At 40.3% G+C, this 21,359-nt stretch overlaps 1 protein-coding gene across 1 annotated transcript in view; it reads right to left on the reverse strand.

Moving 5' to 3' along the window:
* The window catches only part of LOC126161840 (general transcription factor 3C polypeptide 1), a 359,490-nt gene that overhangs the window by 228,675 nt on the left and 109,456 nt on the right, over nucleotides 1-21,359 (reverse strand). The window contains exons 9-11 of the mRNA XM_049917946.1: nucleotides 10,736-11,491; nucleotides 9,407-9,563; nucleotides 9,148-9,325 (exon numbers count right to left, since the gene is read on the reverse strand). Coding sequence (XP_049773903.1) covers nucleotides 9,148-9,325; nucleotides 9,407-9,563; nucleotides 10,736-11,491 — 1,091 coding nt within the window. The remainder of the gene's footprint in view (nucleotides 1-9,147; nucleotides 9,326-9,406; nucleotides 9,564-10,735; nucleotides 11,492-21,359) is intronic.

Genomic DNA, 21,359 nt, shown 5'->3' on the forward strand with positions numbered 1-21,359 from the left:
ACTGGCTTCCACCTGAGTGGAGCATAGGCATCAATACCAAACTCCTTTAAAGCAAAACCTGGCACCTGGACATGAGATGTGACAGGGATGGCAGGCGGAAGGCTACTGAAACTCTTCCCTCCACCACCACAGCTGGACACACCCCCGCCATCAAGCATGGCACGGCACCGGCAAGGCCTGAGCTCTGGATCAACAGGTATAAATACAGTGAGCCCACCACTGTGACTTCATTCCATCAGCGCCAACTGATAATGGCAGAACCATTGTCTGTCAAAATCTTATGACCTTCCAACAATCGGATCTGGCAGTACACCTGAGCACTATGGAAGCAGCACATATGATGCGAAAGCTGTGATGTTTGGTGTGTTCTGCTGCTGTGAATGGCCTGGCTGGCTGGGTACTGAGAGATAAAATGTTTCACTTGGCTTATGTGTTGGTGGTCAATATATATGTGAGATTGTAAATTCACAATGTTGTAAATTCCGAGAGTCCATAACCCTAGTGGACCTTTAATGAAGCCCAACATGTTCTTAATTTTACATGTTCTTAATTTTTGGTGGAATGAAGTATTTTGTGTTGAATTTCCTCATAGTTTGCCATTCTTTGATAGTAGGCAGCCCCAATTAATTTAAAACACTGACACTTTATGTCTTCTTCTTTTTCTTCTTCTTGTTTGCCTGGAAAACACATTTTATTTGCCTGTGTATGTGGATATTCTTGCACATGAACATAAGCCAGATGTTATGCTGTATCTTGATGCACTGTATGGTGCACATAGAAGTATCATCTCAGCAAGACATGTAAGTCTGCAGTGGCAGAGCAGAATATCAACAAAGTAAACATATTTGACTTTGAATACACTAAAGTGTTGGTTCATACCATTTTGTTCTGGTACCGTGATCAAACAGGTGTTGGAAATAAGGGTAAATAAGAATCTCATCAAACTGTACAGATGTTTTGTGTGGCATGTTGCAATTTCACAGAAATGGAAGATTAGAGAGGCAGAGGCAGCTGAAAGTATGAACTGGTAGCAGCAATACTCACTGCCTGATCTCTCCACCATCACATACCCCACTACAAGCCTGGATAATCACTTCTGAAGGAACACAACTTGGCCTGCTTGCTGATCACATGGAAGGGCATGAGTGCAATCCAGAATAGAATGAAGGCCATTTCTGATAGGGTTCTAGTGGCTCAGCTGAAGATGATGAGTAGCAGACTTGCTGAAAAACCTCACAACGTTGTTATCCAGGAGAAAAATGGCTACTGGAGGGAGTATCTTTCTTGTAGCTTTTCCATATAATTACAATAGTGTTTCCATTTATTTATCCATTTAAAGAGCAACAAAATTAGCATAAAAATGTGTTCATACAAGAGAAGTTAATCTGATATAATGCATATTTAAATATATTCTCCAAGCTCTTTTGAGCAGAAAAGCTAATCCATGTAACAGGAACTCTGGGTATTATCATGATGTTCTAATGCACATTTATTACACAAGCTACTTTGTCATTATGTATTCTCCTATATCATTTCGCAACAAAATTTTGTGTGTATTGTTTTCAGGAAACATCATTTCACAAATGTCTCAAGCTGACTATTTTATTTTATTTTTTTGTATAATTTTCAGAATACTGAGTTATGTTGAGAGGTCAGCATGTTTGACTGCTGCACAAAGTACTTAGATTCAGTCACTGAAACTCCAAAGGATTATTTCCTGCTGTGGTAAAGGACAATGCAGGAGCTGCTTAAAGAAAAAGCAGTTGTCTCTATTGTGAAAGCCAACATTAAAACTTACGAGACTAGCTTTCTCAGCACATATATCTGCAATATTTATCTCATACTATAGTCTGTTGAAAGTAAATAGCCAAGCAGCACCACACATAACAAATTTCTACACGACATAGTATTTACAGGAAATACAGGACTATTTGGCTATTTTTGGTGTATAGTATATTATTTGGTTACTAACAGCCAGGTTACAGTTTGTAGTATTATAAATTACCACAAATCATAAGTGGCATATTCTGAAAGAAGTCTGAGATCAGAACCCTGTTCTCTGACACTGTAGTCCACAGATATACTTGACTGCAGTCCACGACTCAAACCACATACTTATTTTACTTTGCTCGTTTCAGAAGTTCTGAAATAACAATGTAATATTGAACAGCATCTGCTACAATTTACAATTTGGTGTGATACAGAGTCTACTAGTTCGCATAAGACTATGGAAGATATGTTCCTCATGATTGTAACCTTTAACAGTTAAGTTCTTGGTGGTGAAACATTTCAATTACTCATGGACTATCATTCATTTACCAAAGCTGTTTGAGAAAGTTCATGCATGGTGCTCTGGCCAAATCATATGTTTGCTGTTCAGAACACTATTCGACCAGAGATGAACTGCATTGATCTGATGACATGATGCATTTCCATTCTGTAAAATGACGTAGATGACTTGATGCACAAGATGAAGTGTGTATCACTTACCAGCTGAATATAGTGTTTCCTGTTCTCAAATTTGTTCAGTTTAAGAAAAAATCCAAGAAAATAATATTATGAAAAGGAAAGTTGCTAGTCACCATGTAGCAGAGATGCTGAGGCACAACAAAAAGACTGTCACAAATAATTTCACTTTATTTGTGATAGTCTTTTTGTTGTGGCTATCTGTGACTCAGCATATCTGCTATATGGTGAGTAGCAACTTTCATTTTCATAATACTGTTACATTTCATCTTGGATTTTTCATTGTTTGATTAATCCCAGGAAAATGTGCTTCATACAGTTACAAAGCCACCATAATGTTGCCAAGTGTCTCTGTGATAAATAATGTCACTCGGGTAGCAACCAGATCGCAACCTACCCATTATTTCATCAAATTAAAATCTTGTTTTCCTTCTCTTACAGGTTATAATGATTCCATATCAGTGTTTAGGAGGCATTTTGGTATAGGTGACATATTATTAGTAAGTCTACTCTCAAATTTATGCTGTCATAGATGATAAATGAAAGTGTCTTGCATCCCTCATTTACCCTGTAAATCTGTTAACAGTCATAGATATTAAACAGGAAAAAGGGTTTAACTTCATGACAACATCAAGGTCATTAAAGAGACCAACTTGCACAGTTGAATAAGGGTGGGAAGGAATTAGCACAGCCTTGCTCGGACGTCCATCTTGCCTTCTGACATAAGTGATTTAAAGAAATCACAGAAAACTTAGGACTGAAACATTCTCCATGTCTCTTGGCCTTGGAGCTTGAGCACCTTTAGTTACATTGTCTAATGTGGTGTTAATCTTGAGAGCTTCTTGCAGTCTTCATTGCTGTGGTGCTCTTACCTGCCCCAACTGGTTGAGTTACAGCTTAGACAGTATGGTTGGACATCTACACAGGTAATTTCTGGTTGTGGATGCTACGTCACTGGTACTTACAGGTTTTTTCTGCAGTATGTCACATATAAAGTTATCTAGACTTGCAAATCTAGCACTTTAAGAATATTATGACACTGAATTAAAGAACCTTTTAAATGATATTTGCATTAAAAGTGATCAATATAACTTCACTTTAGAGGAAAGCAAATATCGAGGACCTTTTACCACACCCTATGACAGCATGAGGAGACATCAGAGCAAGTCAACAAGAAATATATAACTACCTTCCCACAACCAAGGTGTCACAGTAAGATGCAGACCTGTAAACTGCTAATTACAAGGAGAAACATGTTCGGACTTGGGATTCACATTTCACTATTAACAAATGGAGGACAGAGAGATTTTTGCCACAACAGTTTTCCTGTAGAGACACATAATATTCACTATGGAATGTAAAACAGTATCAAGTAATAGAAACTGACAAAGACTATTAACAAAAATGCTATTTTGTAACCTGTTATGGAGCAAATGTAATGAAGCCATTTGAACATTACAAGCAACCCACAGATTTGTTAGGAGCAACCATGCGCATGAAATACAGGAAAATTTAATTCAACAAAGTAAATTCAACAATTACACTGAAACAGAAAAAATAAAATTTAGCTCAAGTTCTTTGTCTGACAGAAGGCCAATCATAATTTTTCTAGTCACTGGAATTAATTTAGAGCAGCAGATCTATTTAGAATGTGATCTATTAAATTTTAGGTGTGTACCCACAGAACTCCTACTTCTTCTCCTGATATTTTAGCAGTATACCTTCCAGCCATCTTCAGAGTGAGCCAACAGACTGACACCACAGCACTCACTGCCCTTTTAAATCTGTGGAACACACTACTGCTCATGCGGCCAATATATATGCAAGACACTGACTGGTAGCAAAGACATAGCATAAACTGAAACTGTGCTTGTGCAATTGATCTATGCTGCAAGACAGACATGTCATTTTGTAACAACAAAAACAATCAATTTTTGACAATATAATGTACTTGAACAGATCAAAAATCTCCTTACCAAGCAGCAGCAAAACAACACATGTAGACAAGATTTTACGTATGCAAGCTTTTGGAGCCAATGGGTCTTCCTCTGGCAGAAGGGTTGAAAGGAAAGGAAGAGCGATGAAGGAAAAGGACTGGAGAGGTTTAAGAAAAGGGGTACAGTTCACAAAAGTCACTCAGAATCCCAGGTCAGGGGAGGCTTAACGGACAGGATGAGAAGGTCCCCTGACCTGGGGACCTGGATGACTTTCCCAAACTCTACCACTTTTCCTAAACCTGTCCAGTCCTTTTCCTTCACCCCTCTTCCTTCCCCTTCAAGCCTCCTGCCAGAGGAAAGAGCCACTGGTTCCAAAAGCTTGCATATGTAAAACCTTTAATATGTGTGCTGTCCTGCCGCCGCTTGGTGAGTAGATGACATATCATTTTAGCTGCACTGTAGTGATGTCTCTCTGAGTTCATTAAAAAAAGTTCTGGATTCTGTGATTTTCCCAAGCTGAAACCAATATCACAATTGCTTAACTTCTTCAGGAATTTACAGTTATATTTACTCACTCACTTTACATATAGTACAATCAAAATTTGGCATCAAATTTCAGTCATCAGTTACCAGCATGGCTCCTAATACAGCAACAGTCTACAAACAAGACGGCTGCAAAAGTTTGGTGTTTTGGCATGGTGACTTAAATATGTTCTGCCACAGATGCCAGAAATCTGAAATGCTCAGGTTAGGTGAAGTGTTCGAGAATTTTTTAAATTCAACTTATTTTACCTGGAACTGTCTAGAACACACTTAGGAAAAGGAAGAAAGAATGAGGTAAAATAAACATTAATCTTTCAGAATTTCAATGAACCATGCGCATGTCAATTAAAACAATGCAAGAACTTTTAAACTAATCTGATTCTGAAATCTGATAACTTGATGTTCTGTAAGACTGAGGTTTACATGATCCCCTGCAAGTGTGGCCTCTGCTACATTGGACAGAAAACTCATATAGCCTATGAAAAATGCAAGCATGACATGGTTGGGAAATTTCATGAAAATGCAGATCTCTATTCAACTCACACTCCTAAACAGGAGTCCACCTTGACTCACTGTCATTAATCAGATTGTGTTAGCTGGTTTGCTGTGCAAGGTTGGGAGTTATATCCTCAAGAACATTATATTTGAACACATTTGGTGCTAAAGCTGAAACATCACATTCAATAACAGCCTTTTTTCCCTCAGTTGAATAACTAATTCATACTGTATTTATTGTTTCCTTTTCCCTATTACCTTTATTTTTGTAATGGCATAATGCTACCTGCCGTTTACTTGTCTTATCCACAGGTCTGTGCAGAAGTGAAATCTGGTATGGTTAATGCTATAGAAAGCTCAGGGTTTAATGTCCCCTGATGATGAGATCATTGAAGCACAGGGTTGGATATAAAAATGAGGGGAAATCAGTTGGTCTTGTGCTTTCCAAAGGAACTATCCTAGAATTCACCTTAACTTAGAAAAATCACAAGAAACCTAAACCAGCACTGAGATTTGAATCCCAGTCCTCCCAAACACAAGCCCAGTGTACTGATGTGGTTAATGTGGTTAATAATTTATCACTAATAAGCATATAGGGTGCACAACAGCTTAAGGGTTAAATTTCCAAATGTCAAGAGGTTCATAAACTAAGCACTTCCAAGATAAGGAGTTAATGATCAAACAAGAATATTTCATTTTTATTGACATAAACAGCACAAGGTCACAGTAATTACTCAAAGTGATGACTGCCAGTCTCAACATAGGCTTTACAACATAATCCCCAGAGAATAGAATTTCTGTGTTCAAAATTCATTAGCCCTGTAACTTGCACGACAAGTGGCTTATTAACGAATCTTCTCCTACACAATCTAACACCATCTTTCCAAGTTGTATGGTGCAAGTTGGTAATAAACTTTCACAGAAATTTAGAACAAGCAAAGGCCTTTTACAGGGCTGTTCCATGTCACCATCATTATTTAAAATCTATATAGATATTAGCCTTAGAACATGGTCTCGTAAATGTAATAGTATGGGATTAGAAATAAGAGATGGAGTTTACCTACATCATTTATTATTTGCTGATGATCAAGTAGTCGTAGCACAAGATGGGGAGGATGCTAACTATATGTGCAATCAACTAGCAGTAGCATACAAAACTTGGTGTTTGAAGATTAATTACCAAAAAACAGAATACTTGACTAATAATTCAGATGAGCTATACATTGAAGGAAAGAAAATCAAAAAGATAAACACTTTCTGTTATTTGGGATCCATTTTAGAAATCGAGGGAAAATCAGAGTCAGAAATCAATAAAAGAATTAGTAGCGGACGGAGGGTCATTGGGATGCTTAACTCAGTCTTATGAAGCAGGAATGTAATGAGCAGAACTAAAAAATTAATATACAAATCCATATTAGAGAGTGTGGTTCTGTATGGAACGGAGACTTGGACAATTAACATGAAGCACATTAAAAAATTACAAGCTCTAGAGATGGACTTTTGGAGAAGATCGGCAAGAATCTCCAGGAAAGAAAAGATAAGGAACACCGAAGTAATAAGGAGAATGGAAATAAAAGAAAGAATATATGACGTAATGGATAGGAAGAAATTACAGTGGTACGGGCATGTACGACGAATGGAGGAAGCCAGAATACCAAAATTGATACTGGAGTGGGAACCGGAGGGGAGAAGAAGAAGAGGACAACCTGTGACCACCTGGATCCAAAATGTACAGCACACAATGAGGAGAATGGGCGCAGAGGAAGAGGACACGCAAGATCGAAACACCTGGAAAAATATTTTGAGAGTATAGTTTAAGAACGTTTATTGTTTGTATTGTAATTTCCAAGTAAATTATTATGTTGGAGATAAGCCTCTGTAATGAGGAAAAGCTCAAAATAATAAAAAAAATGGTGCAAACAACAATGCCAAGAAGCTTCCGAAGCTTTCTGTGGTTGGAATACCCAGTGGCTCACAAGTTTCAGTCACACAGATAAATTCTTACAATTATTAACAAAGAGATAGAGGGGCTGGCCAGTACTTACCTCAGCTCAGTACAGCCGATAGATACACATAAAACAAAACCGAAAATTTACATTCCTAGCTTTCGGAACAAATGTTCCTTCATCAGGGAGGAGAGAGGGGAAAGAAAGGGAAGAAGGGAAAAAGGGAAAAAGGGAAAAAGGGAAAGGAGATTCAGTTACTCACAACCCAGGCTATGAAGCAACAGGGAAAGGAAAATAGGGAGGGTAGCAAGGATGGAGGCATGGTTGTCAGAGGAAAGCCAAAGATATTCTACTGTAAGTACTGTGCCAGCTTCAAACCAAAGAGGATGCATACAGAAGTAAAGAGGTATATAGTGTAAAGATAAACACAACTATGTAGGATGAAAAGATGCGTGAATGGCTAAAGAGGAAAGGGAAAGAGGAGAAGACTGAAGAGTAAATGGGAGTGAGGTTGTTTAACGTAGGTCAGTTGACACGTGTGAAACTACACATGTCATTTATCAACTGACATGCCTGCACTGCACAGCCTTTTACATCGGCATGACAACAACTAAACTGGCTGAGCGCATGAATGGACACAGACGAACTGTCCGCCTAGGAGATGCCCAATACCCAGTAGCGGAGCATGCCCTCGAGCATAATTCTAGGGACCTAGGAACCTGCTACACCGTATGTGCCATTTGGCTTCTCCCACCCAACACCAGTCCCTCTGAACTGCGGAGATGGGAACTTGCACTCCAACACATCCTTTCATCCCGCCATCCCCCTGGACTGAACCTATGTTAAACAACCTCACTCCCATTTACTCTTCAGTCTTCTCCTCTTTCCCTTTCCTCTTTAGCCATTCACGCATCTTTTCATCCTACATAGTTGTGTTTATCTTTACACTATATACCTCTTTACTTCTGTATGCATCCTCTTTGGTTTGAAGCTGGCACAGTACTTACAGTAGAATATCTTTGGCTTTCCTCTGACAACCATGCCTCCATCCTTGCTACCCTCCCTATTTTCCTTTCCCTGTTGCTTCATAGCCTGGGTTGTGAGTAACTGAATCTCCTTTCCCTTTTTCCCTTTTTCCCTTCTTCCCTTTCTTTCCCCTCTCTCCTCCCTGATGAAGGAACATTTGTTCCGAAAGCTAGGAATGTAAATTTTCGGTTCCGTTTTATGTGTATCTATCGGCTGTACTGAGCTGAGGTAAGTACTGGCCAGCCCCTCTATCTCTTTGTTAGTATTTGTTTCACATCTTTATATGAGATTTTCCATTAATCATTTAATTCTTACAATTAGGATGATACATGTTGCAAAACATTCCTTTGCACATTTGCTTGCTTCCTGGGCACTACATCCTGCTGTGTTATACAGTAAATACATGTCTGTATGTTCTTGTAACAAGTATTGCTCCATCTTCAACACCCTATCATGATCTATACACAGTGCTTAATTACACTATGGATACATCATAAACAACTGTTTATTGGTTCTGAGGCAGCAACACCTATGTTCATGCAGAAGACAGTTGGCTGTGATTAAATATAAGCAGTTTACAAACACGTTCCTCATTCAAGACATAAATCTTCCTGAAATATTTATTTCTGACCATTGGTTTCTCATCACAGAACACTCAATTAAGCATCATCTGCCATTTGCATAATTAAGATATGGGGTACACTGCTTGTAGTAAGCAAAGTTTCATAACTTACCTACTGTAACACTTGGTTCACATACAAAATGCAAGACCTTCTCTTTGTCTCCACCTTTAAGAACAACTTTTATTACTTTTAGAAAGCCATCGTTGCTTAATTTGGAGAGCAGTCGCATCAGTGATTTCTTATCAATTCTCACATTATAGCCTTCTCGGTCTTCTTCTTCACTGATCAACTGTAATTTATCAAATTCCAAATGTAGTATGTGTATCTTGATTAATTATTGTACAAGCATCTGATGGAGAAAACATTTTACCTTCATCAATTTTGTCAAATCTTCAATGACTTTCTGGGATTTAATACTTTCAATTATCAAATTAGCCCGTTTCAGCAGACGGTATGTTACACATGTAGTATCCTTCACTTGGTGAGCAAAATAACTCTTTAGATCTTCTAGATTTTCATCAAATCCCCTATAAACATAGAAAAACAAAAATGCTGTCAGAGGCACAACAGCAAAAAACATTAATGTTCAAAATACAAAAGATCAGTATGGAACAGCAGAGACAAAAGGTGGACAAATTCATTCTTGACAAAACATGGACAGAAAGAATAGTGGATCAGCACTTTCTTACGAGGGTTGACTGAAAAGTAATGCATCCACCTTCGTAACTCTTCAACAGTTGGCAGCATTGGTATGTGGCAGGTACTGACTTGTTTCATAGCCTCTTCTCTACAGCTCAAGTTGGTAGGAAGCCTTAGCATTGAACGGTTGTGTTGTTACAGTGTAAAGTATGGAACCCTACACAGACAGTCAGTCAATGCAATTTAAGCAACGTGCACTCATTGAATTCCCCTATAAACATAGAAGGTGTCACCCCAAAGGAGATTCATCAGAGAATGAAAGCAGTTTATGTTGATTGTGTTGATGTGAGTACTGTGCGTCATTGGGCGAGTAAGTTTAAAGATGTTGAGGCGGGACCATTTGACCTACATGACAAACAAAAAGTTGGATGTCTTGTGGAGTTGGACGTCCTGTGACAGCAACCACAGAGTTTCACAAGAAAAATGTTGACAGATTGATTCAGGACGATCATCGTATCACTCAGAGAGAAACTGCGATCACAACTGGCATTTCACAAGAATGTGTGGGGTCACATTATTGCTTTGCTTGGATATCGGAAGATCTGCGCATGAAAGGTACCCCGAATGTTGACTCCTGAAATGAAAGCACACAGACTTGAAATTTCCCAGGAACTCCTCTCACATTACAAGAATGAAGGTGAGGCCTTTCTTCATTCAAATGTGACAGGAGATGAATGTGGGTAAACCATTATGACAGAACTGTGAGACTGTGGCTGCGGGAACAGAATGTCAATTTCTTCCGTGATGGCTTCAGAAACCTTGTTCATCATTGTCAGAAATGTATCCAACTGGCTGGTGATTGTGTGGAAAAGTGAATATTGGTAATTAAAGATCAAGTGAATATTGGTAATTAAAGATCACATTCTAAGGATTATTTCTGCATTTGAATTATTAAAATAGTTACATCCAAGTCCAATTAACGAAGGTGGAGGCATTACTTTTCATTCAACCCTCGTACATTTTGTGTCATACTGATGAAGTATTTCCTTACTGTACATACCTTGGTAAATGTCTGACTGCAGTGGACTCTGTGATCTCAGTGACAATGCCATTGTCAGATACTGTTTTCCTGGTCACTACTGGATTATCTTCCTTACTTGGTGTTAGTTCTGAAGACAGGAATGAGACTGAACTTTCAGATGGGAATGTTTGTCCTGTGCACAGTGGACTTCCTGGTGCAGGACTTGAAGTGGAGGTAAGTGGTAATGTACATCCTGAAGTCAAGTTCTGTGTTTCTTCTGTATTATCAAGCTTCTCAGAAGAAACAGTTGCTTCTTGAGAAGTTGGCAATAATGATAGCTGTAATTGTAAGGATGTGTTCTGTTCTGTACAGTTTACAGACGAATTGCTATTTACAGAATGGCATGAAATCTCCTGTGTTGTTTGTGGTGTGTCAGAGGATGCCATATCTGAACTTTCTTTTGAAAATGAAGATGGTGCCTGAACAGGAGATTCCAGAGATGAAGATATTCCAAAATTAGGTACAGGCACTTCATTTTTTTTGGCAACTGAAATTTGTACGTTTCTATCAGTATCCTTTACGGGCTCCTGCTTAACACGGGATTTCTTTTGTCTCTTGGATTGAGGAGTAACTTCAAATGTTTTACACTTTCTCTTTCTCATACTCTCAAAGTTACGGACTGTTTCAGCATTTGACTTGTCTCCACCTTCACTTGTGAGTGCCAGCATTCTCTCTTTCTCTCTATTGAACTGCAAGTTCATTTCACACTGCCGCTCAAATATTTTTGCCATAAACCTATGAGAAAAAAGCATGTTATCAGGTAATATTAGAAAATAATTTAGATCTATCCTGGTTAATCACCAGTAAAACAACAATAAGTGAAGTATATTACATTTCTACTGTATACAGGCTGTTTACAAATTAGTTAAACAAAAGTAACCTTAATTGTGAAAAAGATAAATAACCTACAGAAATGTTTGATATGAGACTAAATGCAGTATACCTTCAAGTTTTATTTACAAATGTTCCATGTGACTACTTTTTGTAAGACTGCTGAACATGTTCATTTGCTGTGTCACAGACTGCTGGCCGACCCTGACCTGGCGGCCTATGTGATACACAACCAGTTTCGGTGAAATGATTGTATCAATCAATGAAAGCTTGTCTTTGAGGTGGTAACTTGTGGTATTTAGCCCTGAATTACCTCTGAAGTGTAGCAGCAGTTTTGGATTCATGAAACCATAAATAACACTGCACACACTATGCACCTTTACATGACGCCATGACAGCTGCTAGAATAACTCATTCGCACATGCCACCTAGTGGAAACATCAAGAACTAATAGCTTTAAGTGGGAGTAAAACTTGAAGATATAATGCATTCAGTACAGTATCAAACATTTTTGTAACTTATTTACCCTTCCCATAATTAAAGATTGCTTTTGCATAACTAATTTATAAACATTGTGTATAGTAACTAACGAACCCAGCAATGCTTCACAACTGCTGAATATGTATGAGAGCCAGATGTGCATTCTAAATTGCTTCCTCTATTTTCTGCCCACCTCCCCCCCTTTCACTGTCCATCATTTCCTCCCCCTCCCCCTCCCCCTCCCTCTCTCTGTGCATCACCTGTTCCCCCCTCTCTGTCCATTCTCTCCTCTTCCCCTCTCTGCATCCATTCCCTCCGTCCTCTCTGTCAATGTCCTCCCTCACCTCTCTGTCCTCTTACCATTTCCTCTGTCCTTGTGCCTTGTTTCTTATTATTGCAAATGAAAGCTTTATGAAAACTGAACAGACTTAAAATGAATGGGTAAACTGAATGGGACCATTGATATAAAGGGCATGAGAGAGACCTCTCCCAGCTGCAAGATCTGTGAGGGCAATAGTTTCAATGTCAGTACTTCACACACATTTAATGGGTAGCATTACAAAATATTGGATGATTCTGATTCCATAGTAAAATTATAATCATAACCTGATAAGTTGTAAATACACGTTTCCTGAAAACTGACAGCAAAGAAAGAAACAACATGACACTTTGCTGTGTATACAATTTTTGAATGAAATTAAATGTAAGGAGAAAGAATATATACATGTGAAAGAAACTATTTGTCTAAAGGTTTACACACGTCTTCCTATCTAGCTGAAACTGACTGCAAGAAAGAAAACGAAACTTCACATTTTCACAGTACAGCATTTTCTTTCTAACAGTCAGTTTTAACAGAAAATGTGTACACTGTCATCTAACAAAATATATAGGCTATGTCCGCTTGAATATTTACTAGTGTATTACGTAAAAATTTGAAGTAAACCTGTCCACAATTTTGAATTTTTGCTAACAATGTTTCCCATTTCTGTGTATATTTATATGTTAAGTTCATTAAAAAATATAAAGGCTATGTCCATCCGAATATTTTTTAGAGTCTCATGTAAAAATTTGACGTAAACCAGTCAAGCACTTTTTGACACTTTTGGTAGCAACGTTTTTCCTGTATATATTTCCTATACATTTCTACATTATATTTATTAAAATATGCTGCCTATGTCCATCTGAATGTTCATCAGAGTATCATGTAAAAATTTAAAGTAAATTTTTGGTAACAATTACAGATGATTTGTCTTTATATAAATAGTACAGATATAGATTATCACTATTAGTCCAATGATATCTGTCAGTAGTTTGGCAGTACTGACAGGCCACAATACTGAGTTAATTACAATGAACCAATGCACATTTAAAAACAATTTAGCTTTAGGGGTTAGTCTCAGACTATAAATTGAAAAGTCCAAGATTCAATCTCCACTTGATCTGCCGGGAAATATAATTAGCAATACATTCATTATGGCCTCATATATGTAGAATGATCAGTTTATACTATGGATGAGATTTTACACTGAACTAAAAAACCCCAACAGCTCACTGTGTGACTCAGATCAGAGAAAGGAAAGGGTATACCACATTCAAAATGACTACACCTAGCGCCGCAGTGTAGATTTCGAACAAACTTTTGGGTCAAGAACAGCTTTACTTTTAGCAAAAAAGAAAATTTCCTATTCAGACTGGTTCCCACTTCATGAAATCAGTGACAATACTTACGATACGGGGCCTTTGCTTTGGAGCCGAGAGGAGGGTCTCAACCAAAGGCTTTGTCGACTCTGTGATGGTCTTCGCTGCACACTTCTAGACCTGCATTAAAGTATGGGGATTTGTAGGATTCCTCTTTATAAGTTAGGGGTGCACTACACAAAGAAAGCAGCCACTCCAGTACCAGAGTACTTGTGGAGTGCACATGAGGGTTTTGCTCTGATGAACACTCGCCAGGCAATATGTAGCAAGGAAAGTCAAATGGCATTCAGAATAATGACACATTGACTGCCATAATATTATCAGTGAACCGTTGAAGTATTCGTAATAAAGTTCCCAAATTATTCTTGGGACCGAGACCTGGCTGAAACCAAAAGTGGAAAGCTATGAGATATTTAGCAAGTTGGGAACGTTTATTGGAAAGGCGGATTAGAGGCCATAGGAGTGGGAGTTTTCATTGCAATTGACAAAAATAGTGTCTCTAGCAAGGTCAAAGTAGAGTGTGACATTGAAGTTATTTGGCTGCATATAACAGTGAAACCAAGTTAACTGTTGGATATTTTTACCGGCCACCCGATGTCATCCAAAATACTTTTGAACATGTTTTCTGAAAATTGTCTTGAGCAAGTAGCTTAGCAGCCCACATGCTATGGAAATATCTTAGAGCTTGCAGCAACAAACAAGCCAGACATTATCGATAATGTCAGTATAGAAACGGGGATTAGCAATCATGATGTCATTGTAGCAACTATGACTGCAAAAGTTAATAAATCAGTCAAGAAGACTAGGATAAATTTTCTGCTAGATAGAGTAGACTAGCAGTTATTAGCATCTCACTTAGATAGTTAACTGGCATCACTTAGTTCCAGTACAATAGATGTAGGGAATTAGGGCAAAGTTTAAGCAGACTGTAAATCGTGGTCTGAGGAGTTATGTGCCAAGTAAGTGGATAAAGGGTGGAAAAGAACCACCATGGTTTAACAACAAAATTTACTGAGAAAGCAGAGACTGTTGTACTCTCAGTTCAAAAGGGAACGCATAAATGATGAAAAGTGAAGGTTAGTAGAGATTCTTGTGCCTGTGGAAACACCTATGTGCAATGCATACAACACTGTCATGCCTTGACAAAAGATCTGGCAGAGAATCCGAGGAAATTCTGGTCTTATGTAAAATCACTAAGCAGATCTAAGGCTTCCACTCAGTACCTTGTTGACCAGTCTGGTGTGGCAGTTGCAGACAGCAAAACGAAAGCCAAAGCTTTAAGTTTCACATTTAAGAAATTGCTCACACAGGAAAATCGTACAAACATATTGTCATTTGACCATCAGACAGACCCCATATGGACAACACAGTAAATAAGCATCAATCGCATAGAGAAACAACTGAAAGATTTGAAGATAAATAAATCACCAGGTATGGATGGAATCCCAGTTTGATTTTACAAAGAATACTCTACAGCATTGGCCCCTTACCTAGCTTGCATTTATCGTGGATCTCTCACCCAGCACAAAGTCACAAGTGAATGGAGAAAGTGCATGTGAATACAGTATATAAGAAGTGTAAAAAAAAATGGACCTGCAAAATTATAGATCAATATCCTTAACTTGCTGCAGAATCCTTGAACTTATTCTCAGTTTGAATATAATAACCTTTCTTGAGACTGAGAAGCTTATGTCCACAAAACAGCATGGTTTTAGAAAGCATTGCTTGTGCGAAACACAGCTTGCCCTTCTCCCACATGATATATATTGTGAACTATGGATGAAGGGCAACAGGCAGATTGCATATTTCTGGAAAGCATTTGACATGGTGCCCCAGTGCAGGCTGTTAACATATGTACGAGCATATTAAATAAATTCATAAAGTTCACAGCTATATAAATAACAGAACCCGGTATGTTGTCCTTGACGGTGAGGGTTCATCAGATACAAGTGCATTGTCAGGAGTGCCCCAGGGAAGTGTGATAGGACGACTGTTGTTCTCTACATACATAAATGATTTGGCAGACAGGGTGGGCAGAAATCTGCGATTGTTTGCTGATGATGACATCGTGTATGGTAAGGCATCGAAGTTGACAGATGATGATGTTTGGTTTGTGGATTGCTCAACTGCGTGGTCATCAGTGCCTGTACAAAGTCCAAATTTTTTACACAGTCCAAATTTTTTACACAGTCCAATTTTTACACAGTACAATCTAACCACTGTCACAAATGATGATGATGAAATGCTGAGGACAACACAAACACCCAGACCCCGGGCAGAGAAAATCTCCAACCTGGATGGGAATCAATCCCAGGACCCCGTGATCCAGAGGCAGCAATGGTAGCCACTAGACCACGAGCTGCAGTCATCGAAGTTGAGTGACTGTAGTAAGATACAAGATGACTGACACAATATTTCCAGTTGGTATGATGAATGGCAGCTAGCCCAGAATATGGAAAAATGTAAGTTAATGTGGATGAGTAGGGTAATGATCGGATACAGTATTATTAGAGTCCTGCTCGACACCATCAAGTCGTTTAAATATCTGGGCGTAACATTGCAAAGCGATAGGAGATGGAACAAGCATGTGAGAACTGTTGTAGGGAAGGTGAATGGTCAACTTTGCTTTATTGGGAGAATTTTAGGAAAGAGTGTTCACTTGTAAAGGAAACCATATACAGGATGCTGGTGTGACCTATTCTTGAGTTCTGCTCGAGTGTTTGGGAACTGTATCAGGTTGTATTGTAGGAAGACATTGAAGCAATTCCAAGGTGAGCTGCTAGATTTGTTACTGGTAGGTTTGAACAACATGTAAGTGTTACGGATATGCTTCAGGAACTCAAATGGGAATCCCTGGAGGTAAACACTATTGAGAAAATTTAGAGAAGCTGCATTTGAAGCTGAGTGTTGACCTATTCTACTGCTGCCAACGTACACTGGGTGTAAGGACCACAAGATAAGATATGAAAATTTAGGGCTCATATGGAGGCATATAGACAGTCATTTTCCCCTTGCCCCATTTGTGCTTGGGACAGGAAAGGAAATGACTAGTAGTGGTGCAGGGTACTCTCCGTCACGTGTCGTACGGTGGCTTGCGGAGTATCTATGTAGATCTGCCTTACAAACCATTAAAATAAGCCAACTAGAGTAGATATAACACACATATACATTTTAAAAAACTATTTTATTTTCATAGGTTAAAATTTTCTTTGTATGTCCTTTGTCAGTAGAAATGGAAATAATGAACAATGTAACACTATGACAGAGCAAAGGAAAAGTCACTCCAAAACCTGAGGCACTGGACACTCATAATGCACGTACAGTAAGTGTCTGTAACAACTGAGTAAAGGTCACTATTCATAGTAATCAGCAGTAACATATTACAACTAAATAAAAAAAAATCGGAGGTTGCAGAAGGAGAGGCATCTTTCCTGCACTCGTGTACACGTAAGGCTTTTCAACAAGCACCTGTACTGTCGGATTGAACAAGAGCAACACTCTGGAGTGGGGCAGGGAAAGTGAAGGAATAGTAGGGTATGGGTTGGGGGAAAGAAGAGCCCTCTCTGGCAGAGCATGCACGGATTAGAAGGTAGCAGGACAAGTTGGCCAACAGATGCAGTGTTGGGAGGCTGTAGGGCAGGGAGGTGGGAAAGGAGGGGGAGAGGGGTGGAGGACAGGAGCAGAGAGGACAAAAGACTGATGGGTGTGTTGACATCGAGTGGTGCACAATGAGGCTGAGGAGACATGAAATAGGAGGAGGTAATAGGACAGGGGATTGGAAACTGTTGGGTGGAGACAGTGGGGACAGCAGGTTATTGAAGGTTAAAGCCAGAATAATTTCACGAGTGGAGAGTGTGTTGTAAGAGTAACTCCCATCTGTGCAGTCCAGAAAAGCTGGTGATGGAGGGAACGATCTAGATGGCTCTGGTTGTAAAGCAGCCATTAAAATCAAGCATGTTATGCTCAGATGCATGTTGTGCCACATGGTGGTTCACTTTGCTCTTGGCCACAGTTTGGTGGTGGCCATTTATCCTGGTGGACAACTGGTTGGTAGTCATACCAATACGAAAAGCTGTGCAATGATTGTAGCAGAGCTGGTATGTAACATGGCTGCTTTCACAGGTGACCCCGTTCTGACACAGCAGTTAAGCTTGTGACAGGACTGCAGTAGGAAGTGCTGGGTGAGTCAATTGAGTTGATCTCGCACCTGGGCCTTTCACAGGGATGACACCTGAGGAGAGGAGCAGGGACTGGGAGTTGTGTAGGCATGGACTAGGATTCTGTGTAGGTTTGATGGAAGATAAGAACACCACTTTGGGATGGGTGGGAAGGATCTTTGACAAGGCATGATGATAGATAATCAAAGTCCTGACAAAGGATGTGGTTCAGTTGTTCCAGTCCGGTGTGGTACTATATGATGAGAGAGACATTCCTTTGTGGCTGGTTCACGGACGTTGTGGGACAAATGAGAGTGCGAGGCAATATAGTATAGGAAATCTGTTTGCAGACTAGGTCTGCGGGGGATAGCGCTTGTCTGTGAAGCCCTTGTGTGACCACCAGCATACTGGGCAAGGGAGTTCTTTTCACTGCAGATACACTGTCGCTGGGTGGCAACACTGTATGGGAGGGATTTGAGATTTTTTGGTGTGGACGGAAGGGCAGCTATCAAAATGCAGGTATTTTTGGTGGTTGGTGGGTTTAATGTGGACAGAGGTGTGGATAGAAATATCAGAGAAGAGGAGGAGGTCAATGTCCAGGAAGATGGAACACAGAATTGAGGATGACAAGGTGAAGCGAGTCGAGGAGAAGGTATTGAGGTTATGAAGGAATAAGGACAGGGTGTCTTGGCCCTAAGTCCGGATCAAGAAGATATTATCATCCCAGAACCACCTTTGCTCCCTTTGCAAGATACTGCTACTATGCAATCCCTACTATAGACATCACATCTCTCAAATTGAATCCTTTGCTCTCCAGCAACTTCAAGAGCATTCCAGCCACCATTGCCATAACTTATACAACCTGTAGACATCTTATATGCACCTTGGGGCACCACTATCTAACTCCTAGCTTATTCAGTGTGCCTCCTCGTTACCCCCTCATAGCCCTCGGACAATGCCGGCCTAACCTTTTCAACTTGCCACACCCCCAAAGCATGCTACCAAAACTCCACTAAATTCAGAGCCGAAACAATTCTGGAACACTGTTGTTAACTTTTCTACCAAATTCCTCGTACCCACAGAAGTTTCAGTCCTATCCAAAGGCTCCACCAGGCCACTAATCTCTCTAATCAAGGACAACCTAGTCCCAGAAATGAACCCTGCCTCTTGTAGTTCATACAACCTTCCAAACATGAAGAAGTTTTGAATTGAATTCAGGACACTGGCACAGAGACTGGTGGCAGAAACTTTATGGTACTACCTGTCTCCCCTTGCCAGCTAATTACTGGCAGTGAAAATTTCATTCACCACCGAGATTCGAACCAGTTTACCTCTGGTTCGAATGCCACTGCACAGGCTTGGGTAAGCAGTCTCACCCATGGAGGTGGGTGCCTCACAAGCCATAATACTGCAAAGGACCTAGATGTGAGGGCTGTCCACACACCCTCCCACTCTACGTACTCCAATTCTGTCACAGGCATCTCCTACCTCATCAAAGGCTGGGCCACCTGTGAAAGCAGATGTGAGATCTAGCAGCTTAGTTGCTGCCACTGTGCCACTTTCTAGATGGGCAGAACAACTAGGAAGTTGTCTGTCCGCACAAATGGCCACCACCAAATGGTGGCCAACACGCAGCTGGACAACCCAGTTCCTGGATATGCCACCCAATATGATGTGTTTCACTTGATGGCCACTTTACAGACTGTGGCATCTGGTTTCTTCCTACCAACTCCAGATTTTCTGAATTGCACAGATGCAAACTCTCCCTACAACATGTCCTTTTTTTCAGAGCTCCCCTGGCCTAAATATTTGCTATACCCTTCCTCACATCTACCTATCCCCTTCTTTACTCTGCTGCCAGTACTACAAATGTTGTTTCCCTGCCAACAAATCTACAAGTGGTTTCCCCTTCTCTACTTCTCAGCTCTTCAGTTCCCCCTCCTCCTTCTCACACTCCACCCCAGCACAGTCTCCAAACACTGCACCTAACAGCCTTATCCTGACCTCACCAAGCCCCTGCATGCATCCCAGGCAGCACTAGCTGCTTCTCTCACCCATACCTTGCTATCCCTCTACCTCCTGGCTCATGCCTCCTCCCTATCCTCGTCTATACGGCGAGTATCATCCTCAGCCCATGGGTGTCACTGGATGTGGATATGGAGGGGCATGTGGTCAGCACACCACTCTCCCTGCCATATGTCAGTTTCTGAAACTGGAGCCAATACCTCCCAATCAAGCAGCTCCTCAGTTTGTCTCACAAGGGCTGAGTGCACCCCACTTGCCAACAGTGCTCGGCAGACCGAATGGTCACCCATCCAAGTGCTTGCCCAGCCCGACAGTGCTTAACTTCACTGATCTGATGGGAACTGGTGTTACCAATGCGGCAAGGCTGTTGGCTTGTTGTCATTTCATGTATTTTAATTTTTCAGTTTCTCTTTTTCCTCATTTTGTCATTTTCTGCCCCCCCCCCTTCTTTTCTTCAATTTGAACATTGTTGAGATTCCTTCTCAAGTGTGAATTATCAGTGTTCTTGGATGTCAGCTGTTTGTTGTCTTTTTTTTAATCCTTTCCCACAACTTGCTTCTCTCTTGATCTTGGATTTGCCTTGGTTAATCATAGCCATTGCATCAAAAGCTGATTGAAGATGGCTGATAATTGTAGAGAAGCAACAGAAATAAATCGGCTGTATGCAAAACCTATTATTCATTTACACTAGACTCAGGTGTAAATAAATTCTGAAGCATGTTATGACAGAAGAAAACAATTGAAAGCATAACAGATCCGGATTATGATTATACACTGATAATCATAAAAAGAGCTCCACCCATAAGGACATGTCAGATAGTGATCACTGTTGGCAGGCACGTAGATAGTACCACATGTACGGACTGATTACATTTTCAACTTTGAAGGACCAATATTTTTTGCACTACACGGTCACAAAATGTACATGCTAGCATGGCAGTGGGCCCCTCATGATTGTAAATAAAAGCGGCCAGGCATCACAGCATCGTGTTGAGCAGGCCTCAGATGTAGTCCTCTGATACCCCACCCCTGCCACTTGCAACTGAGTGTGCAGTTCCCGCAGGTGGAAGTGGAGCACTGGCAACATTTTCCATACCATGCCACACATTCTCGATCAAGAGATTGGGTGACACAGCTGATGATAGCACAGAAACCATAGCTGCAAGGCTTCTTTAGGAGGTGGCAGTGGTATAAGGACAAGCACTGTCCTGTTGAAATAGTGCATGGGCCTTGGCATTTATGAACAGCAGGGCCACCGGTTGCAAGACCTCCTCCATGTGCTTTGCAGCTGTCACGGAACTCCTTGGGGACACCAATGGTAATGAGCACCATAGGAGATCAATCACCACACCATCACCTCTGGCTCGTGGGGTACAAGATGGGAGATCACAAATCACTCTTTGTGGCACTCT

Source organism: Schistocerca cancellata, chromosome 2 (assembly GCF_023864275.1).
Source record: "Schistocerca cancellata isolate TAMUIC-IGC-003103 chromosome 2, iqSchCanc2.1, whole genome shotgun sequence".
NCBI classification, from domain to species: Eukaryota; Metazoa; Arthropoda; class Insecta; order Orthoptera; family Acrididae; genus Schistocerca; species Schistocerca cancellata.